This window comes from Gouania willdenowi, chromosome 10 (assembly GCF_900634775.1).
Source record: "Gouania willdenowi chromosome 10, fGouWil2.1, whole genome shotgun sequence".
Lineage (NCBI taxonomy): Eukaryota > Metazoa > Chordata > Actinopteri > Blenniiformes > Gobiesocidae > Gouania > Gouania willdenowi.
In genome coordinates, this window is record NC_041053.1 from 26,932,225 (window position 1) to 26,955,176 (window position 22,952).

The 22,952-nt window shown below is 38.7% G+C and overlaps 2 protein-coding genes across 3 annotated transcripts; one reads left to right on the forward strand and one right to left on the reverse strand.

Annotated features, from left to right (window-relative positions):
• The first annotated feature begins 287 nt into the window (after positions 1-287).
• brd8b (bromodomain containing 8b) lies at positions 288-14,400 on the forward strand. 2 transcript variants are annotated; one of them, XM_028460436.1, is made up of 19 exons: positions 288-408; positions 1,894-1,990; positions 2,579-2,648; positions 3,378-3,427; positions 3,501-3,623; positions 3,704-3,784; positions 3,972-4,036; positions 5,303-5,469; positions 5,657-5,848; positions 6,156-6,249; positions 6,980-7,122; positions 7,781-8,219; positions 8,299-8,336; positions 8,499-8,698; positions 8,961-9,053; positions 9,461-9,529; positions 10,500-10,785; positions 12,223-12,267; positions 13,648-14,400. In XM_028460436.1, the coding sequence occupies exons 1-19, from the start codon at positions 390-392 to the stop codon at positions 13,705-13,707; spliced, it is 2,331 nt and encodes a 776-aa protein (XP_028316237.1). In that variant the 5' UTR covers positions 288-389; the 3' UTR covers positions 13,708-14,400. The 2 variants fall into 2 exon arrangements, with proteins under 2 accessions (XP_028316237.1, XP_028316238.1); XM_028460437.1 differs by lacking the exon at positions 12,223-12,267.
• A 298-nt stretch (positions 14,401-14,698) lies between these two features.
• On the reverse strand, positions 14,699-16,456 carry LOC114471280 (DNA damage-inducible transcript 4-like protein). The gene is made up of 2 exons (XM_028459982.1): positions 16,191-16,456; positions 14,699-15,315 (listed from the first exon to the last, which is right to left on the reverse strand). Exons 1-2 carry the CDS (start codon positions 16,360-16,362, stop codon positions 14,897-14,899), a joined length of 591 nt encoding a protein of 196 aa, XP_028315783.1. The 5' UTR covers positions 16,363-16,456; the 3' UTR covers positions 14,699-14,896.
• Between the last annotated feature and the right edge of the window lie 6,496 nt (positions 16,457-22,952).

A 22,952-nucleotide genomic window follows, 5' to 3' on the forward strand; every position in this document is an offset into this window, starting at 1 on the left:
GAGTTTGATATATGCTTTAGATAAAAGTGTCTGCTGAATGAAATTGTAAAAGTACTGCATCAAATTAATTTTTAGTGAGATGTCGTCTAAAAAAGATGTGCATAGCCCACCCTCCAGGACTGTAAATATGCAGGGAAAATATTTAATTTCAGATATAGAATAAAGGTAGGAATGATCTGATGCCATTGGTTGAAAGAATGGAATATAGAAAACGTGAAAATCAATGTGTGTATAAATCCAAAACCTTTATACAGTTTTAAAAGAATAAACATCTATTTCTAACAATACAACGATCACAATTTCTCACTTCCGCTCATTCATTGTCCTCTTCTGTGCATCACTGAAATCGGTCCGGCGGAAGTTGAGCATGTAGCCGTTTTACAAAGGCAATGGCGAGCGGCATCGGCAGTAAGTTACGGTTTTATCCTTTTTTGTACAGTTTCTGTGTTAGGTAGTGAACATTTAAAATAGCTCAACGGTGGAAAATATAACATTTCAAGTGAGACTATAGCTAACGATCTTGTTTTTTGCTTAAACGTTATTTCTTGTTCGCGTGTGTCTCTTGAATGTGTCCCCCTGATTTACAATGCTAAGCTAACGGGGTTTTAAGACGTGTTAGGCTGCTAAACGTTTGTAGCACATGTGCTGATTAACAGCTACAATGTGCGTTATGCTTGATATGATTTTACATGTGACTATTTTTCAAACTAGGGATTACTGTTTTGCTCATACAAGCAGAAGCGTTCTCCGTACTTGACACCAGCTAGCAACAACAACAACGTAAACAGTGAGAACTGGCTTAGGTTTAGGCTTAGAAAGCAGCAGTTTCTGGATCACAGACTTTCTTTACTTGAGCAAGGGCGTTTAAATATTTTAATTTGGCCTTTTTCAAACTCACTCGGATCATTACGGTTGTGCCTTTTTTTACTTTTGTAATTTAAATCTCCGTGGACAATATGCCCATTGGTTGCTTATTAAAACACACCATCAGTGATAGTATTACATTGGCATTTTCACCCGACAGATAAGGATTTCAGTGTAAATGCAGGAATAGGGCTTCCTTCCCAATAACACAGGTGCATTTTTAAACAAATTAAATGTTGCCTCTTTTTTGTTGTTGCTTTGTTTGTGATAATCTATATAAATACTAATTTACGTTGGAAAATAAAGACGCCTGGAGCTCTGCGTTACTATTCAACATTTCCAGTTTTTGTATATTATAGGCCGTGGCTATTCGTACGGAAAGTATCAATGTCTATCCGTACGGAACGCCCCCTCATTGGCCAGTTTAGGTGACGCGATAGGTGCACCACGTGACTTAAAGTACCGTCAGTTTTATTTTAGCTCATATTTATTTTTAACTACCCCGCTAACCCTTTTATTTTAGCCCTAACCCTAAACCCTATTTCTAAATCAAGAAATACCCTAAAATGTTAATATTTTTTTGTATATGTATTTTTAAAGGTGGAATTTGCCGTGTTTAATATGTTAAAATGAAAAAATATTTATGACGTTTCCGGACCGTTTTTCCGTACGCGGAATGCGCCTGTGTTTTCACCATGTCCGGATGGCCGAGTGTTCTACAATGTTTATTTTTGTCGGATATGTTTTTTAAAGGTGGAATGTGCCACATTAAATATGTTAAAATGAAAAAATGTGTATGTCAAAAGTTTGATTCGAACCCACGTTAGCAGAAGTGCGGCGCCTTAGACCACTCGGCCATCCTGACACGGTGAAAACACAGGCACATTACACTTATGTAGAAACGGTCCGGAAATGTACCCATAGTCCAGGAGGTTATAGGTACATTTAACGTATCTCTATACACTTTCATTATAATATTTAGCATATATACTTAGCAGTGTGCTACATATTGTTTGTTCTTTGTTTCAGAACACAAGATCCTGAATGTGGGACCAACAGAGCCATGGTCTGTAAGGGAGAAACTGTGCCTGGCCTCCTCTGTTATGAGGAGTGGAGACCAAAACTGGTAAATAACTCATTTGAGCGGGATTACTATATTGGTAGGGTTAAACTAACCTGTTTCAAGACAATCTAATCCAAGCTCATTGTCCTATTAGTAAGAGAACAATCTCATTCTTTCTGCGAGGATAGAAATAATTTACATCACATTTTCATCACAATTTACTCTATGCAATTACAGTCAGGAGATTATGTGCTCCTTATTAGAAAAAATAGCCAAATCTTGTTTAACCTAATAAATGCTCACACTTGAGGAACATAATACTAGTTGGAGCAGGATTTTCTGTTGAAATAAAACATCCTGCCAATGCGAGGTGACTACACAGACCAGACGTGGGAGGTAAAACATAAACCTATGATAGGTGGGTGGGTATAAGACAACTAAATTGACTTTTCCTAGCATCCAAAAACAAGCATTTTCTTCTTGTATTTGCTCACATTTCAGGTGTTAGTGTTGTGCTAATCGGAAATGCAAATAAGCAGTGAATTCTCTTCCCCTAAAATCATTACATTATAGAAATGAACACACATTTTTAAACCCACACATTATGGTCTGGTATGTGTGATACTATTAGGAGTTTCTTTCGTCTTTCAGGGTATCAGTAAGTCGAGCCATCAAGCCTTTCTCAGAGACGGGCCGACCACCTGATTGGTTCTCACAGAAGGTATGAGGGTAACCTGCATGTAACTGTCTAAACGCATTTCCAATGGCTGTCCATACGCGGTTGGTAATGGAGAATAAATGAGAGGGTGGTCAGAGCAAGAGGCCATGTTAAGTATGAGCCATTTAAAGCAGTGGTTCGCAATATTTTTCTTGTCATGACTCCATTTTTATATCACAGAATTCTGACGAACACAGATATTTTCTTTTCCCTCTAAAATTAGTTTTTTGATTGTTTGTTGTACTGTGGTACAAATAAAGAGTTGCCAGGATTAGAGCACAAAGTGACAATATGCGCCAGCTCAGATATTTCTATACTTATATATTTGAGAAAGTGAAAGTAGAATGCAGTTGTCTGAGATGTGTGTGGTGTTTTAATTTGGAAAAATAATAATAATTATTTAAGCTATTTGAGCTTTCTGTGTCTTTTTGTACTGTGTATCTATTTTTGTAATTTTGTTTTTTAATTGTGCAAAATAGCTAAATAAAAATGTTAAAAAAATATATAGTAATAAAAGATATTATTTTAATCAGTATTTATATTATATTTTATTATTTCTAGACATTTTAGGTGACCCCACGGTTGGAAAAACCCTGCATTAAAGTATTTTTAATAAGGTCTCCAGCCTAAATTTTAAACATAGGTTGGAGAAAGTGTGTATTCAAAGTGTGTCCGTGCGTACCTGCTCTATATCTACAGTCACCCCGAGCTTCTCTCACATCTGTTTTGCAGCATTGTGCCTCAAAATACTCTGAGCTGCTTGAAGCCACAGAAGCCCCAAAGTAAGTCTTTCTGCTCTCACAAAAATGGGCTTAAAGTTCCTCAGAATAACCTGAGAGTTGTGTCCTGTACCAGGCGTAAACGAGGTGAGAAGGGGGAGGTGGTGGAAACCATAGAGGATGTCATCGTTCGCAGGTTGACAACTGAGAGGATAGAGGAGCTGAAGAAACTCCTCCGAGATACACAGGAGCAGTACAGGTAACTCAGGGTTGGAACAAAAAAGCCTTTTGAGTTCAAAGATGTAAACCTGTCGTTTTTTTCTCTTTGTTTCTCCACAGGAAACTGAAGAAGGAGGTGGACCTTATACAAACAGGCCAATTGGACTCACAGCTGAAGGAGTTGTGGGCAGACATCACACTGTAAGGCTACCCTCTGTTGAATACAAAATATATACATAAATACACTCAGAAAATCAGACTTGAAGTGTATTTATGTATATATTTTATTGCTGGTTTTGGTGTTGGTATTTGTCCTTTTTTGCACAGGGTTACCTCCTATTTCCTACTTTGGATATTCTTCATAATATATTATGTCATACCATTCCAGGAAGAAGAAACAGGACGAGGAGGAAGCTGAACAGAAGAGGAAAGCTACAGAAGCAGCATACCAAGGTACCAGCTTGTCTATTATTGTTTTGAAAGTATGACAGAGTACAGACTGTATCATATTGGCTCACTCACACCCTGTGGTTAAACAGGTGGAGGTCACACATGTTTTTTTTTTTGTTTTCAACCACTTGCTTTATATTTAGCTTTCTTCCTTTGGGCATCACCACATTTCATTATATGACGTCACCATGGAACAATAGTGGTGTATAAAGGCTGTCCCTGACTGAAGGCACAGCTGATCTATGATGCATTGGAATGTATTGAATGACTTCACTTCACACCCTGCAGACTTGTCAACACATCGTGACAAAGAAGCATTCACAATTCTTTATTGTATTATGCGGGACATAATGAAATTCTGAAAAGCTTCACGTCATGAAGACACAATAAAACAGAAGAAAATTTGACTAATAAACCCGTGGAAAATGTAAAAACTCTCAGAAATAGAAAATTGAAAAACATTTACACTCCTTTTGCAATTTAGCGACTCCAGTTAACCAGTTTCAGGGATTGCAGATTAAACCCATGCAAGCCTTGGGACAACATGCAAACTCCACACAGAAAGATCCATGTTCGAGCCTTTGTGCACAGTCCTGTTAGCTGTTTAGCACAGGGGTTCTCAACTGGTCTCACCCTGGGACCCACATTTTACCACGGTCATTAAATCGCCACCCACTTTTTTTGGAATTCAACCAACCAAATTTAGTATAAAAAATTGCTGTTGAATAAACACACACATAATCACACTAATTCTATATATTTTCCTGTGCAACAGCATGCCTGTTCATGCCTGAAAAGTTTCTTTCAAAATAAAAGACAAGTGTAAGATGAGACATGTTTGAATGCAGATCTGATGGTAGTCAGGCATACTGTTAGGATGTTAGGATTTTGCATTATGTTCTTCTGTTTTAGTTGATGTTTAATAGGTGAATTATTTCACTTATGTTTTTTTAATTTTATGAAAGACATTGTTTGAGTTCTTGTGATTTTTGTTGGGACCCCAGGAAGAATAGGCCTCACCAGGGTGAAGACTAGTACAGAAAAACCAAGCAGCAATGAGGAGCTAAAAGGACATTTGGTTAAGAATAGTTTGAGATATTATGGAACAGATTGTCTATACAGATTATTTTTAAAGTCAGTGTTAGGAATGAATGAATGAAGTTTAAGACAATGCCATTATGTTTTCGCAATTGGGTTGTATTGTCTTAAGCGCAGATAAAAATCCGACTTCCTTTGACTGTATCTGATCTTTTTTTTACCCCATCACAGCTCGCCAAGCGGTGAAAAACACACCCAAGCGAATTCCCAGTGTTACCGTACGTTCTCCTATGGGTGCCAGCCCTCCCACCATGGACTCACAGCCTGACTCTTCAGTCTCCACACTCCCCATGGATATAGGAGGTGTTCCCTCTGACGACTCCATCCAGCTCCCAGTTGTAAGAACATACTGTACATGCATCTTTCTTTTGACTATTTTGACATAGGACAAAATATAATTGTAATTTAGCTTTTTTAAACTTAACCTAAACTAATATGTCTGTCATTTCATACTGATATTGTCATTTTGAATGTTTAATGTACTTTAGTATTTTTCTACATTTTCTGATGTCATTGCTCCTGCAGGCTCAGGGAGTGGGCGTGTTTCTACCAGCTGTCGACCCTCAGGTGTCGGGCCCTAAAGACGGCGGCATGGCTGCTCATGTAGACGACTCGCCGCAGAAAAGACTCGTCCCACAGAAAGCCACGCCCCCGCCTTCCCCTCTACTGTCTGAGCTCCTGAAAAAAGGAAACCTCATATCAGCCAGCCCACGTCTGGTGAGAGGCAGCCGTGATCAGGTCGCCTGTTATCACAAAGTCAAAAAATGCCATAACAAAGAAAAAACAGCTTCCCTTTGGATTGTAAACATAAGGATTTCAAAATGAAACACGTGATCAATAAATACGCCCCACTATGACTTGTTTGGATTAATTTAGATGTAGCGCATACCACATCATATACTTTTAAGCCTTTTCTAGTTTATCCAATCTAACAACACTTTTTTCTACTCATTTAACAATTGAATTTACCAGTTTAAGATATTTTTTACCATGATGTGTCTGACCTTTATGCTGTTTGTGTTAGGTTGGAGACGGAGACGCTAGTGGAAACCTAACTAACGGAGTACAGACAGCAACAGCAGCTACGGCGTTAGCGCCTGCTCATTTCGTCATGACGGGTAAATACACTTTCACAGAGCGTGCATGAACACTTAATAAGACATAGACTTTCAGTCTAAAAGGTTTTTTTGAGGGGGTGACGGTCACTACGTTTATTTATCACATTTTAGACTCAAGGCCGTAAAAAGTTGTCACTTTTCCACTTTAAGCAAAAGTTAAAAACAGTATTTTTTGTTTTTGGCTACAACTTTTAAACAAAAAATGATATCTTTTTTTTTTTTTTTTTATCTTAATCATTTAAGATTGTCTTCCTCTGTAAACATGCAGTTTGTTAAAATGAATCTTAGTTAGCTCTGACAACCTAAAGAAATATCCGTGGCTCCACTAGATCAGCATCATTTAGACACAGATGTTGTTCCTCTATTAATGTCGGTGTCAATAAAGTTTTTTCCTTTAGCTTCAAGAGTAGAGAATAAAGCAGGAATGACATATGTCCATTCTTTTGGATATAATTATATAATCTAATAAGACTTGAATTGAGATTGATCAAAAACTGAATATTTATATTATTTATCATAAACCTCCTGCTGTTACTCTACTGTTATCAGTGTTTTTGCTGGTCATGCTCCTCTGTCTAATTTCCGCCAATGAAATGAACAATGTTTTTCAATTTGTGTGAAATACAGAAACATGCAATTTCATGTAAAAAAGAAAAAAGGGGGGAAATATGTATTGGTCCAGCTTTCCCATGACATATTTTCATTGTGCTCTATCTGTTTGTGTGCACAGACGGAGAAGCAGAAGCTGCAGTCAAGGCCGAGCTGGCCGAGGAGGCTGGGTTAGTGGAAGATGACCTCGTAGCAGTGTCTTACATGGCAGATGAGTTGGACCTGGAAACTGTAGGAGACATCATTGCAATCATCGAGGAGAAGGTACTTCATGTGAATGTGTAAACGAGATTTGACTGTTAGGATTCCTCAAGCTATTCAAGTAGTTTTTTTTTTTAAACTAAAATCCATTTAAAACAGTCAATAATTTAATTACTTCATAAATCATCAAAATCTTTGTTAGATAACTAATACAGACATATAGCTCTAGCCCAAAAAACAGGTCATTGATCAGTTTTTCTCCCATCAAAGACACCTGATGCCTTTCATATTTGAACTGATACTTGGTACCTGTGAATCGGTATCGGTACTCAACGGTACCAATTTTCTGTACTTTTTTTGTTGTAATAATGGTGAATAAGAAAATCTTATTTATCAAACCAACACCCAACTATTGTAGCAACATTTGTTTCACAAATGTCTTCATCATGAAAACCTTTAACAACAACTATGCAGTGTTTTTTATTTTTATTTTCTCATAATGCACAAATTGAAAAGCAGCTCTATGTGACAGGGCTCTTCACTTGGGTACCAACCGAATGTGCATTTGTGCACGTAGGTTTTCACCTTGGACCAAATGCACAAACAGAACTCGGTACCCATCCCTACTCGTGCATCACAACATGTTTTATAGCCTTTTCTTGCATTTATACAGTAATGGTTTGTTCTCGCCTTGTAATGGTTTTATTGTCCATGGTTTCAGGCAGATGACTCTGTAGAGGCGCTGGATGCGGCTGCAGTGGAAGCAGCTCTATCTCTCTGTGAGGAAGCCGTGTCAGAGGGCCACACCCTTCCGGGGCCCTGGGAGACCCAGGAACTGAAGGCGTCAGACCCCACGCTCACCATCCAAGAATCAAATTCCACACAAGAAGCTCAGGATGTGGCCACGGTCTCAGCCGTGGCGCCCGCCTGCACAGAGAACCAACACCAGCCAGATGCTAAAACCGAAGATCCAGTGAAGGGAAACTGTAAGGGGTCCGATGTGACGGACAGTGACTTTGCCTCTTCCATAGCCGCTGATGACGGTGTATTAGGAAGTGAGACCACAGAGGAGGAAATCACAGAGAAAGAGAGCGCTGAAGCCACAGTGAAGAGTGAAGGAGAGGAGTGGAGTCAGCCTGAGCCCAACCTGCCCTGTCTCGGTACGGAATGAGTCCAGACTCACATGTATGCATACTGTGAAGTGATATTGTCTCATTAATAATTTGTCATCTCTCACAGACTCTGAGGACAGTTCAGTGTCTGGAAAGGAGTCTAAGGTAAGTTACAGACGTGCGCCATCAGGCACACTACCAGTCAAATGATTGAACACACACACCCATTGGTCTAGAATGGGAAGGTGTGTCCAATCCTCTGACTGGTTGTGTATAAACAGTCCACATGTTTACAGCAAACACCTCTATAAATGTTGTTGATAACAGGAAGTTAAGCAGGAGGAGGCAGGAAGTGAAGGCGACCCTGAAGAGGGCTTGGAGCTGAAGGAGGAGTGTGGAGAGGGGGAGGGGCCTTACCTGTCAGAGGTGGAGCGAGCAGCCAGTGAGAGTGAAGACGGATACGGTCCCCCCTCCCAGCGCTACACGGCGGATTCTCTGGCCAGCAGCCCCGCCTCTTCATCTCAGCTGTAGGTGTCTTCATTATCAGGTCTTTAGGACATGGCTGTGATTTATGAGTATTTTTGAACTCCTAACGTTGCTACGTCATGACATTTTTTTGGGGTTAAATCAATTAGTCACACTAGAGCTCATTGTATCTGAGTGACAGTTTTTAAAGATCAACCTAAACATTCTAAGGTCTCTCTCTCTCTCTCTCTCTCTCTCTCTCTCTCTCTCTCTCTCTCTCTCTCTCTCTCTCTCTCTCTCTCTCTCTCTCTCTCTCTCTCTCAGCTCTACATGTGGAGAGGACCAGGAGGCGGTGCAGGCGCAGAAGATCTGGAGGAAAGCGATCATGTTGGTGTGGAGAGCTGCAGCCAATCACAGGTGGAGCAGTACTCACTAATGGATATCTGCTGTTACATATACTTTAGTTCGTAGTTACTTTTTCTTGTGATTAATCGGAATTGGTCACAGAGAACACACACTGCAAGTTTCCAATATTCCACTGATTTATCACAAAACTGGGGAAAGAAAGAGGTGTTTTTCTGTTTTTTTGCTGACAATCCAGTAGTAGGTGCAAATGTAACGTCAGTACCTTCTGACCTGGTGTCCTGTGCTACACAGACCTAAGTATTTCATTGTGTTGGTCAGTGAGCACATGATTAGCTGCAGTGTATTGTCCCATATGATGAACAGATGTTGCTTGTTTAAGCTATAACATCCTGTTGCTTTGCTTCTTCAGACATTTGAATAATTTCGAATTTCTAACTAATCCCTGTTTTACCATTCAGGTATGCCAGTGTCTTCCTGCAACCTGTGTCAGATGACATCGCGCCTGGTTACCACAGCATCGTTCACAGGTCAGACAATGCACACTAATTTAGTTCCACACAATGAGCACGCAAAGCTGCTATAAAGAATACCATTATCAGAAAAAAAACAAAGTCCAGGCCTCATAAATCCAAGATCATTTGCCACTTGATCTCTACTGTAAACAATAAGTTCATTGACAATGTTGGAAAAGTTTCAGGCAATGCCATGTGGGTTGTGGAATCCCGTAGGCGGATGTGTAGACGTGTTTCTACTTCATTTCTTGTGTTTCCCCCAAAATACTTGGCCAAAGTAACTTCCCATTAGGTTTGGGCGGTAATACGGTAATAGTGTATACCGCAGGGTCATAGAAATAGCAACGGTATCAGTTTCAATATCGTCATTTAAGAAAAATGCAATGTACTTATATAGGAGATAATTATTAAATATAATTTGTTTAATGCCTAAACATCATTCTATGTCTAGGAGCAATTATGTGTTGAATGGGTTGTGGTTACGTGACAGCGCGGAGGCGAGACACTGAAGTGACGTGACTCTCGTGATTTTAGCGACGAGATCAAACGCGACCTTCGTCGCTCAAAGTTGAAAAATTTGAAATTCTCAAGCGACAACTCCACCGTCCTTCACTGTTTGTAGAGCCGAGGCAGCAGCCCCTTCTTCCCGCTGTGAACTCATCCTTGTGTAACTCCATAAGTTGATCATTTAAACCGTAAAAGCGGCGCTGTTAATGATAAGTGCTGTAAACGTACGGCCACAGTGAGAAGGAAAAGAAGTGATCAGACCTCTCTCTCCCTGTCACTCGGCTCCGTAGACACACACGTACATGCACGCACACACACAGTTGCGTCCGGTGTGAACACACCCTGAGCCTTACGTCATATTTTTTAATTAGTCACGGTATTAATTATGAATCTAAATGTGAAGTAGGTGTAAAAAGTAGCCAACCTTTGACTATCGCTCTAGAAAATAATAAATATAAAGTTGTTTTTGCTTTCTCAGACCCATGGACCTGTCGGCCATAAAGAAGAACATTGAGTCTGGACTGATCCGAACCACGGCCGAGTTCCAGCGTGACATAATGCTGATGTTTCAAAACGCCGTCATGTACAACTCCTCCGACCACGACGTGTACCACATGGCCCTGGAGATGCAGCGGGATGTCCTGGAGCACATCCAGCAGTTTTTAGCCACTCAGCTCATCATGCAGACGTCTGAGAGCGCCATCTCCGCCAAGAGCCTCCGCGGGAGGGAGGGGACCCGTAAACCAGGGGACCCAGGTGACAAGGTGGGTCGCAGTGCAAAGTGTGAGTTTAAAAAAGCTGCTTCCTGTCACTTTGATTGAGTTTGATTCTGGTGTTTGGAGGACAGTGTGGGGGCGGGGTTTAGTTGTTACACTTTTGGCTGGAATGATATTGGTGCTGTGTCTGTGGAATTCAGCTGATGATGAAACAATCTGCACACATTCAAACCTGAGCTCTGATTAAGACCAGTGTGAGAAGTACAGTAACGGTTTCTAGAACAGCCTCCACAGCCTTGTTGGGTGAGTTTTTCCAGTCTAAAGAACCACTGTTTTAGGCTTAAGCATCAAATGCACCATACTTCAGAAGTCTATAGAGTAAAGAGATGGTGTCACTTGGTATGAGTGGCATGTTTAGCATCAATCTTTTATACACAAGAAGATCAGCTGTGAAATCAAGCATTTGGTGACCAATGGAAAGACAGCACTGTGTACAAATCCACTATATGTGGTGTTTCCATGACAGCCCATTGATGGCAATCCCAAATTTGAGCGGCTTGCTCACTGCGCTTCTCAGAAATGAATCTGTTTGGGATCAGATGTAAAAAATTTGAAGTTTGAATTGCAATGACTATACTCAACATATCAAATGTTTGTGTGAATAGTCAAATTGTTTCCTGGCTCTTCTGGTGGATCTACCTGCTGTAGTCAGTCACACGGTTTCCCACAGTTTCAATGTATTCCTATTAACTAACATGTGTCCCCCCACTAATGACTTCCTACCACTCATTTGCATTCATATTTACCAAAGTGACCCCATGCTTATTTATTATTATTTATTACTTTCTGTGTGTTGTAAAGTTATGGCTGTTTTATTTAATTTCTGTTTAAATTGTGCTTTTATTGTTTGGTTTTTGTTGTAGTTTTTTTCTACATATATTTACATACCCTGTTAGATTTTGAGGTCATTGTCCAACCTTTCATACACGATTGATGATCTTTAAACACTGTTTTTATACAGAATCTGCTGCATGTTTTAACCTAGGATGTAAAACCATCGCTGAGTTCTGCCGGTGTCGTCGTTTCTCTATAATCTGATTTCTTTTAGTGTCACTCGCTGCACTAAAGAAATCCAAACTTTTAGCATTTTGTACGTCATCAGAGGTGTTTTGTTGATAGGTTGTTGTAATTGTGTGGAACTGAGGAGCTGAAAAGCTGCACATCCACGGATGAAAATATGCCACAGTCTCAGTTCTGTACCGTGTTTGTTTTTCACAGCTGATTCCCTTCCTGCATGCTATCTGTAGTTCTGCTGTCTGTCACTGACTCTCATTCCCATCATTCCCAGTGGTGTGTGTTGATGACCAACCGAGGTCTTTCTCTTCTCTCTCTGTTTGGGACTCAGACGTGTATGAATCCTGTGTTTCTCACGCCTTGTGCCTTTTTTTCTTTCTCTTTCTCACTCCGATGTTTGTCCTCCTACAGGACAGTGTCCCAATGGCCTCTCCTGCTTTCCTTCTCTCTCTCTTTGTAAGTATGCAGGTGCTCGCTCCGATTTTCACCAGAGCCGACCCACGCTCCACACACACTGTTATCTCTCTCACACACACACACACACAGAGATACACAGGCTGTGGCTCATCTGTCTGCATCGCTGATTTGTGTTCTTTTCTTCATTCATTGTCAAATAAAAAGGTTAATTAAATGACAAAAAATTGAAATATTTCATGTTGCACAGCAGATTATTTGTGTGGTGGTTCGTCAGCGGCTGCCCAACCCTAATCATTTAAATGTTGCCTCAAACTGAATTATATCATGACATTTTATGATGCAAATAATGAAGCTGTCTTTGTATCACAACACATTGATAATCCAAATACTTGTAAATATGTAAAGAGAGAAGAAAAAAGAGACATACTTTTATATTCTTTACCTTCAAATCATTAGAGCCTGTATTTCTTACCAAATTAGTCAAAAGGATTTATTATTATGGACTCAAACTTATATTCTTTAAAATTTAACCTTAACTAGTTAACATCTTGTTAAAATGAATAGCCTAAGTCAGATTTTTCAGTTTTTCATGATAAGTTAAAGTGTATAAGCTTGTAAATGTTTAAAATATATATATATATATATATACACACATATATATGTGTATATATCACAAGTTGATACACTTTATTTCAAATATTGCATTCATTTTACTTGATTCATTAGTAAAATATATTCTTATAAATGCCATGAGCCATTAACAATTCTACAATTTCATTTGCCAGACGCTTTTGTCCAAAGCGACGTACAACACAAGCAATAATGTAATAGAGTTGCACAGTTTTCTGCCTCAAAGTCTTAGTGTTGGCTCAGTGTGTGTTTTGCCTCAGTACGTAGGGCAGTTGCTCGTTAAGGTTGAGCGAGTCGCTGTTACGACAAAAACTTTATCCACAGCAGCCTGAGGGCGTCCCAATGCTCTTAACTTCCTTTTCTACTTGTGTCACCCTCATAACCTGCACACTGTGTTTGCACACAGTGTTACTTAAAACACACACAGGCTGCAGAACCTTTCATCACCAGAGCTTCTGTTGACCTTCAGTTTTGGCCTTCCATACCGGTTTCTTGTCTTTTTTTCTGTTTCTGTGCTGGTATCCATGTCTTTGCATGTTCACCTTTACTTTTTTTCCTTTCAGTTTGGTTTCTGGTCACCATTTTTTTCTGTATATTATTTCTGTTTTGCATTTGGGGGGAAAAACATCTCCTTCCAGGGTGGACTGCAGTTTTTGTTTGTTTGTTTGTTTGCAGAGCACAATGGCTCGAGGAGGCTAAGCTAAAGGCCTCCACTGCACTTTTTTTCTAACTGAGTTGAGACATGAACACTTTGATGCTAAAAGCGTCCTGTCATGTCTGTGTGTGCAGGATGGAGGCACCAGGGGTCGCCGTAGTGCCATGGAAGCTGACCTGAAAATGAAGAAATAAAGGCAGATTTATGAGAGTGGGACGCTGGTGGAATGACTGAAGTCTGCAATTTAACTCAACCTTCTTTGGTTGTTACACTCTGTGTGCCTGGTGTGTGTGTTACACACTCATACATGTGTTTACTGGTCTTGTCTAGGAGTGTCTGTGTGCGTAGAAGTCTTTCTCCTTCCATCCACTGCAGTGTTAGTAGGATTAGAGAGCGCTCAGTTACAGCCCTGCTGACACTACCAGGCTGCTGTGGAGTGAGGAGAACCATTTCACCAGCAAGACCATATAGTGGGAACACATGAAGAACTGGTTCTAACACATACTGAATGGTACCTTCATCAATCTGCAGCAACATTCAGTCCCATAAACCAACAATCTGCTTTAATAGTTCTGCATGTTAGGCTGACACTGCATTGACCATGTGAATATATACAGTGGATTATTTCTAAAACATCTTGGTAAGAATATTTAAGTGGGGTATTTTCTATAAAAAAAATAAATAAAAGGAAAACAGATTTTTAGCTGCATTTTCCAATTGGGCTTGTACAACATTGCTGTTTAGCTTTTCATTAATTTACTTTCAAAACAGACCTCAACAATATAGGAAGATAGTTGTGTACAAATGGGGAGAGATTTCACCTCACTTTGAGAATACACAGGTTAAAATTTCACATTTGTTTTGATGGGTTACTTGTGCTGCAGGAAGTCCAAATGTGTCGTGAAATAGAGATGTGGTTGTTAGCTATTGGGGCTAACTAGAGCATTGCAAAGCTAGTGCTCCTTTACTAGAAGCCAGCGTTTTTATGTGAAAGGAAAAAAAAAAAAAAAAAATTGTTTGTAATGCACGTTAGACGAGAAGATGTTTGTGGAAAATGTTCTGTTGTACATTTGTTAAATAAAGATTGTATTAAAAATAGAACTGTATAGCACATTTAATTTGTATGATTGAAGTTTGATGAGAGCACATGTCAACATGCATTCAGGAAAAACAAACGCAATGAAATAGTGGAAAAGTAGGTTTATTAATAGGAATACATCACATGTGGAAGGAGACCTGCTCCATCCTGGAACAGTTAAATAACTTAGTCTATACTTAAATGCCCAATATTAACATTCATACAAACAGTTATCTTCCCTTGTGTCACTGATAACATCACCAAGACATTTCAGTGCCATCACCCCACAACGGTGAAGTCAGCCTTTAACTGAAGTCATGAATAACAGGACTAGCTGAGGAGTAAAGCTTCCTCTTCACCAGTCTGTATTCTGGTTTCAGCTTCAACACTCTGCTGGTATTAAAGAGGTGGCGGAGAGGCGGCCAGATGTTGTCATTATCCGCTTTAAAGATCATAGACAGTTCAAAGGTCGGCGTAACCGTGGCATCTGGAAACACACTCCCTACAGACTTCAGGCCGTCTTTGCTCTCTATGTAGATCTGGATGGAGGCCCCTCGGAGCCCACAGGGCTCATCTGCTGATGCCTGAACCACATCCAGACCCACTCTGGAGGTCATGCGTCGGGGGAGCAGCAGGACCTGGCAGTGCAGGGTGGAGGTCTTGGCCTCGGTCAGGCAGCGCTCCACCTCCTGGGTCAGACTCTGGATGACATCCATGTCAGCACCTAAAGAGAGAAATTAAAGTTAAACTCTTGTTCACACTTTCAAAATGAAACAAGTGATGAAGGTCAACATCTAAAGCAGTTATTTAAAATCATTCTCAAATTATGACTTGTTTTATCATCAAAAATGTATGTCGACCTTAAAGACACTTTCTTTAATTCCAGAATTAGTTTTTGGATCATGTTTGTTTTGCCCGGTCATAAATACAGATCTGCAAAAAGTTATCTATATCTATTAATTATTGTACTACAAGTAGATTTATAATTGAGAAAGTCAAAGTATAGGACCCCCAAGGTGTCCCTAGAATTTAAATGGCATCACCTGAAATGTCTGGTAATTGATCAAATTTTAAAAGATTATTGATTAAGAAACTTAAAAAAAAATTAACTATTCTAGGTCGTTTTGTGTTTTTATTCAATCTACACACAAAAAAAGTGTTTGAACGCAAAACAATGTGAGATCCAAATAATTGCATTTGAACACCGACTGAAATAATTTTATTATTGAATAATAAAGACAAATGTATTTAGTTCTAAAGAGCTGAGACATAGTGGAACAGCTCAGCAGGAAATCAGCTGATCTAAGATCTGGATCAGTTGCATCAGATGGTCTCCATCAAACCACTATAGTCCACTTCCTACAGTAAACCATTAATACGGTTTTTATGACATACATTTGATATGACAGAGTCAGCGTTTCTACAGGTAAGTAGAAACGCTAGGGAATATACTTTAAGTACCAGTATATATTTTTTTTTTAAGTATATTCCCTAGCTTCATTTATAACCTCTTTTTTACAATTATAATTATACTTTTAACAGCCTCTCGGTAACACAAGGCTATATAAATAAATATTATAAACGTTATTTTGCACTTACCGGGTGAGCTGTAGCTCTCCTCGCAGCTCTCGACGCTTCCCCGTCGGGCTGACTTTGTCTGTCTGTCCACTGAAGGACCACAGAAGGACTTTCCTCTCATGTGTTGGACACTCTTGTCCTCTGACAGCACAGAGAGTCCGTGTCCGAAGAGCAGAGCCGCGGTATACACCATCCTGATTCGTTCCTGTGAAGCTCCGGTGTCTCCTCCAGTCGGTCGCTCCTTGTTTCCTCCATGTAACAGTTGACAGCTGTACTGACGGTGTCAGTCTGTGGTGAGCCCAGGCTTTTATACCCAGAGCCGGCGTTGCGTCAGCTCGCGGTGGGCGGGGCTTACCGGTTTGCTCCAGAACCTTCCTGATCATATAATGATCACCTGACGACGTCGAGCTTTACGTCAAGGTTACGATGACATGAAGTAAAAGATTAACTGGAAAAATAAAACACATATGGGTCTTTCCAAGAATATGAATTATTAGAAGCTTTGTCGCATTCACTGAATAAAGGCTTAAAGCCAATTTTTAAAAACAACAACAACAAAAAAAAACAAGTTTTCTGAATTGATGAGATAAATACAAATAATAATAATATTAATAATAATAATGACTTGGATTTATTATATAGCGCTTTTTTCAAGGTGACTCAAAGCACGTTACAGAAACCATATTCATTCACACCAGTCACTCCAATGGTGGTAAGCTACAATGTAGCCACAGCTTCCCTGTGGCAGACTGACAGGGGCGTGGCTGCTTTTTCGCGCCTCTCATGACCACCAACATTCATGTTGATCTGCCCTCCATCCAAGACTTATACCTGTCCAGGGTCAGGAAACGGGCAGGTAGCATCACTGCAGACCCCTCACACCCTGCACACAATCTGTTTAAACTCCTCCCCTCAGGCAGACGCTACAGATCACTGTACACCAAAACTACCCGCCATAAGAACAGTTTCTTCCCCCAGGCTGTCATTCTGATCAACTCTAAACAGTCATAGAGTGTCAGACCTGTTTCTGTTACTGTGAAATAACCTGGAACTAAACATATCAACCCTGGAACAACCTGTCACTGCGAAATGTTCATGGACATAATTTTTTCATTTAAATGTTCACCTGCACTACTCATCAATGCACTACTGCACTATTATCTTATTATTATTATTATTATTATTGTATTTTTATTTTATTTCATTATTATTATTATTATTATTATTATTATTATTATTATTATTATTATTATTTAGTTTGCACATATTAGTCTAACTACTCTTATATTTATGTTTATACTTCTTTTTTTATTTATTTTTCTTTATTCTAGTTGATTGTTATTATTTAATGTTACACTACCTGAGAGACGACAGGTCACCAAAAGAAATTCCTCGTGTGTATTCATACACCCTTGGCCAATAAAGTTGATTCTGATTCTGATTCTGATTCTGATGTACAATTCACACCCCTTCATACGAGGCAATGTGGGTAAAGTTGTGACACAACGACAGCGAAAAAAAATTGCCCCGTTTTTCTGTTTTTATAGGAAATGTTTTTTTTTCTGAATTGATGAAATACAAACGAGTAAATACATTTTTCCAAGAAATATTTTTCGGTTTTTCTGAATTTCCATTAAAACTTATCTCATCAACTCAGAAAAACTGAAAAATATTTCCTATAAAAATTATCTCGTCAATTCAATTTAAACCGAAAAATATTTCCAATCAAAACCAGAAAAAATGGGGCCATTTTTTAAAATGTACTTATTCTCATCACATCATTTCAGAAAAACTGAATGTTCTTTTTTCTTCAGTGTCAGCCATACATTTCCGTAGGAAAACAGTGTAAACGAAGAAAGAGGGTTGTTTGTTTTTTAAAAATTAAGAAAATTATTATTATTTATTTATTTATTTATTTATTTATTTATTTATTTATTTATTTTTCATTCATTGAGCTTTATCCACAATAAAATAAAATTAAAAAAACACCTATGCACTGTAATACATATATGATGTTAGCAAATTTGCTTTTGGCTTAAATGTAAAAACATGATAACCTTTTTTACTGTACTGTTCGTGACATGACATGAAAACAAAGATTGTGAAACACTGATATACAGTAGCTGCTATATTCTGGAACCGTTTGTCTCAAACATAAACACACATAAAGAAACACAGTGTTCAGTCAGGCCACAGCGTTAGAAAGAAATTGCCTATACTTATAATAAACTTTAACCCTTCAAGTGTTCTAGATTGTTTTATGAGAAGAATTTTATGAGATTGATTAACTGAGCTTTTATTGCTGCTGCCAATAAGTCATAAGAAATACTTGGTGTGATTTTATGAAGCGGGAACATTGTGCTCTGACCGTCACAGGTGATATTATTCATCTGATAAAACTGGTGTATACCCATGGGTGGGGGGGTGGGGGGGTGCTTTTAGTTTTTGCATCTATTGATTAAATGTTACCATTGTATTGGTAGATTCACCCCTCTCATCCTACATTGCACATGTACCCCCAATCCCAACACTTTCAGATCATAGACCAGCGGTCTGCAACCTGTGGCTCTGGAGCCTCATGTGGCTCTTTGACTCTTTTGCAATGGCTCTTTGTCGCTTTAAAAAAAAAAAAAATGAAAAAATGAATTGTTTTTTCTTACAGAGGGTGTTGATGATTAGTGACGTTAACGTCAAATACAATTACGACAAAACAATTGGTTAACTTAAAAATAAATCACATTGTGCAATTACTCTGCCACCTTCCTACTTCAACTCCTACAACCTCTACAGACCATCAACTGTCCTTGCACCTGTAGCTAAGCTTCAGTTTTAAATCCCTTGTAAGATAACTAAACTAACAAAAAGACTATTTTAGAAGGAAATAGAGATTGTATTTGTGTGGGGAAAGATGTATTTAATTGCCAACATGCTGCCTAAATATGCATGCTTTATGTTTTGCAAGAAATTAGCAATTAACATGTGTTGACCAAGATGATCACGTGTTCTCAAATTCAAGTTATTTTTTGTAGCTCATAAAATTATTTAATATTATTTTAACTGTGTAAAATTTTATATACTGTATTGTCTTCATTGAGAAGGTTTTTTTTCGGCTCCGGAAGGACTTTAATCCAGGCGAGATGAGGCAAAACGGCTCCTTTGAGAGTAAAGGTTGCAGACCCCTGTCATAGACACTGGTTTTAGAAGCTAAAGTTAACTATTGGTATAATGTTTGGTTATACAGTATGTACATTGCTTTAGTAGTTGAAAGATCATGACAAATGATGGAAAGTAGGGGGGTCATACTCCCACCCCATGGACTCTGAACTATGGATGAAAAAAAAACACTAGAAAAGAAGACGGAGTCATATCGTCACATGTCTTTTACATATGCAACAGTCTGCTGTGAAGGAAGCAGAGAACAATGATCGTACTTGTAGCTTTACATGTATCAGGTTTATGGATTATGTTAATAAATCTAGTCATCTGTGTGAGGTGATAAAAGAATGAAACTGACTGATGTATGTTCAGGTTATTTAAAACACCAGCATTAAACTGACAAATTTAAAATTATTGTAAAGTCTTTTTTTTTTTCTTGGAACGATTTTGATTTACAACTTTGTTGGAAGCTCTTGGGCAACAATCCCAGCTCCAACGTGCACATGCATGATTGTTAGGTGGTAACTTGTGTTTTCTTGCCTGGAATAGTAAAAGGGAACTTTATTGTGAAATTCCTCTGAAGAATCGTACACTTGTGTTTAGGCACTGTAGATCACGGGTGTCAAACTCATGATAATGAGGAATTTCAAATTGCATCTTAGTTTGCACTTCCACGTATAAATAAAAATATCTACAATATCAAGCTAAAAGTAACAGATGTCAATCCCTGCAAGATTTTCACATTAAATTTAGTTGATTTTGTGACCAGTTTTTATTTAACTTAGGGAAATGTCGTAGAATAATTTAAGGAAAACTGTAGAAAGTGAATAAAAAAAAACATTTGTTTCAACAATTTGTGATTAAAAATGACTGCCATCATGTGATAAAAGCATTGGGTAACTGTGTGCCCATGCAAATATTGTAGAGTTTCATTCAATTTGTGTATTTGGAGGGGCTGGGATATCAATGACCTTAAATTAGTTAAGTAATTTAGTCAACAATTCATGTTTTCTGTCATTTTTCTTTTTTTCCTGCGGGACCGAATTGGATGCGCTGAACGACCGGATTTGGTTCCCGAGCCTCGAGTTTGACACATTGGTCATTGATGAATGCTACACTATTGGAGCTTAAATTAGTTTATTCTCGCTTTGAGTTTTAATGGAAAAAAAAATGGGAGTAGAAAGTGGACTAAGTAGGTTTGAAGTCTTCAGCTGTTTGGACTTGTGCTAACGTTTGGATGTCAACGTACGTCAACGCACCCAGATGACTCCCTCCATGTCTGCAGGCCCGTGCTGACATGAGCAGACCTCTCACACCTGAGTCACTCTCAGGTGGAAACTCCCTGTTGTGAAATCTCTGCTTTCTTCCAGCTACAGCTGTAGATAGTCATAGTCAGAAGTTAGAACAGCAAATGGAACTCAAATGTGTCGTGGCGAGGATTAGCTCACTGCTATGGCACAGTTTCGTCTCTTTAAAGTTTAATGCTGCATTACCAAATGTGTTTCTGCTCTCTGTCTGTAACATGTGTTTATCATGTATTAATACAAACAGGCCAAACTTGTCGCTTATTTTTATTTTAAGTGGCCTTTACTGGTGCTCTTGTGTCTGCCAGCTTTCATAATTATTTAGTCTCAGTGCTGTTAAATAGAAATGCAACAACAGATCCTGCCTGTGTACAGTAATACAGCCCTGCTATTATATGACTCTGTTTACAAATGTCTATACTTATACAAATTCATGAATTGTTGGTCTTTCGTGCCTTTAATTGTTTTTACAATAAAAAGTTGCTTTGTTTGTCTGATACAAGGAACGAAAATGCTGCTTCAAGAGTAAGTTTTATTTATTTACACTGACAGATTTGTTCTTAGGAAAGCTATATAAAGGCTTGTTTCGACTGTCAACTGCCAGTCTTCTTCAGAGATGTCTGCTATTCGAAATTTCCCAAAAAACAGTTCTATAAATAAATAAAACCATAACATATTATTCAAAAAAAAGATAAAAAGCACTGGCTGGAATTATTACACTGAAGTCAAGGACACATCAAAGCGATCAGCAGATGCCTCTAAAGAAGACTGGCAGTTGACAGTCAAAACATGTCAGGAGATCAATGTGAATTTCCTCAAAAACTGTTGTCTTAATAAATGAAACCATAACATAATGTTAAAAAAAGAAGACAAAAAATAACTTGCTGCAATTAATGACTGTCCTGTCTGTTTTTAGCTTGTTGTTCTCAGTGCTTCATGATGACTTTTATCTCTGATTCTCACCTGTTGACTCAACTTTGATCATGTGAGATGGACTACTGATGGATTACTGAGCCAAGTGAGAGGCAGATAAACAGGCCTGGAGCCAGTTGTCCCATGACTGCTCCCTTTGTACTCACTGGCCCCGCCCTCTCCTGTTTATTTTGTTGTGAATGTTTTTTTTTTTTTTTTTTAACATTGGCTATAGATCACCATGTTTCATGCTCTTAATAGGACAACATATTACAATACAGAACACCAGAACAGCTGATACATGCGAAAACACACAAAGTTATTTATGTTGATTATTTGTGGATTTTAGACAACGGAAATGACCGTTTTATCACTTTCAATCTGAACAAAAGAAAAAATAATGAAACTAAATCACATTGAACATTTTCTTTCTTTGAGGACATGATCAGTTCTATTTTTTTCTTTAATACAATGAGGTGTGATAAAAATGTTTTTTTCTATTTTGTTTTTTATTTCAGAATCCTTGCCTTTTATCAAGATTAGACTCAATCAGATCATCAAAATTCTAACCCAAATTCCTTGGAACTGTTGACGTCGTGACATTTTTTAAACATAGCACTGAAAGAGCAGATTATTTATGGCGATTGATTTGACAAATAAACATAATGAGGCCTGGAATATTGCGTATACACGATTATCGTGTGTGCGTGCGTGCGTGTGTGTGCGCGCGCGTGCGCGTGTGAAATTTCAAATTAATTCATTTATACATTTACCAATATGCTATAGCCTACTGTGTTTTTGTTAGAACATAGTACAAAGTCTTTTAGAATGAAAGCACGTATTTTTCAATGTTGACAGTATCCTGTTTCATAACTAAATCTCTGCCATTTGTAACAAATTAAACCGTGCGAAAATCGGGTTAAAATTCGGGGAGTTATGATGATTCTTGTAATTATACACCTTCCTCAATAGAAATAAATGCAGGCTGGGGGCATTAGAGACCTGTCCAAGATGGCGGCCGCGCTGATCATCAGCTCCGGTAGCGTAATTTCTGCGGCACAAGCGAACAGATTACATGCAAAATCAATCTATGAAGCCTCGACGTATATATTATGCACAGTGAGACGTGGCGTATTTCCGGTTGAAAATAAGACCGAAGACGTATTTCCTGTTACCGCTTTGGACAGTTAAAACGGTGGAGAAGTGAGCCGTCACACTTTTGAAACGTGTTTTTCACAGTTTCGTTTTATTGTGCCTGTTTGTGTGGTTGTGTGTCCACTGTTGAGTTCCAAAGTGTACAGCTTCAGCTCGATGTAGTTATGCTTTGAGTTTTATGTTCCCACAAGAGGATGAGCTGCAAAAAAAAGTGGATTATCAACAACCGGAGAGATAAACCTCTAACCCTGACATG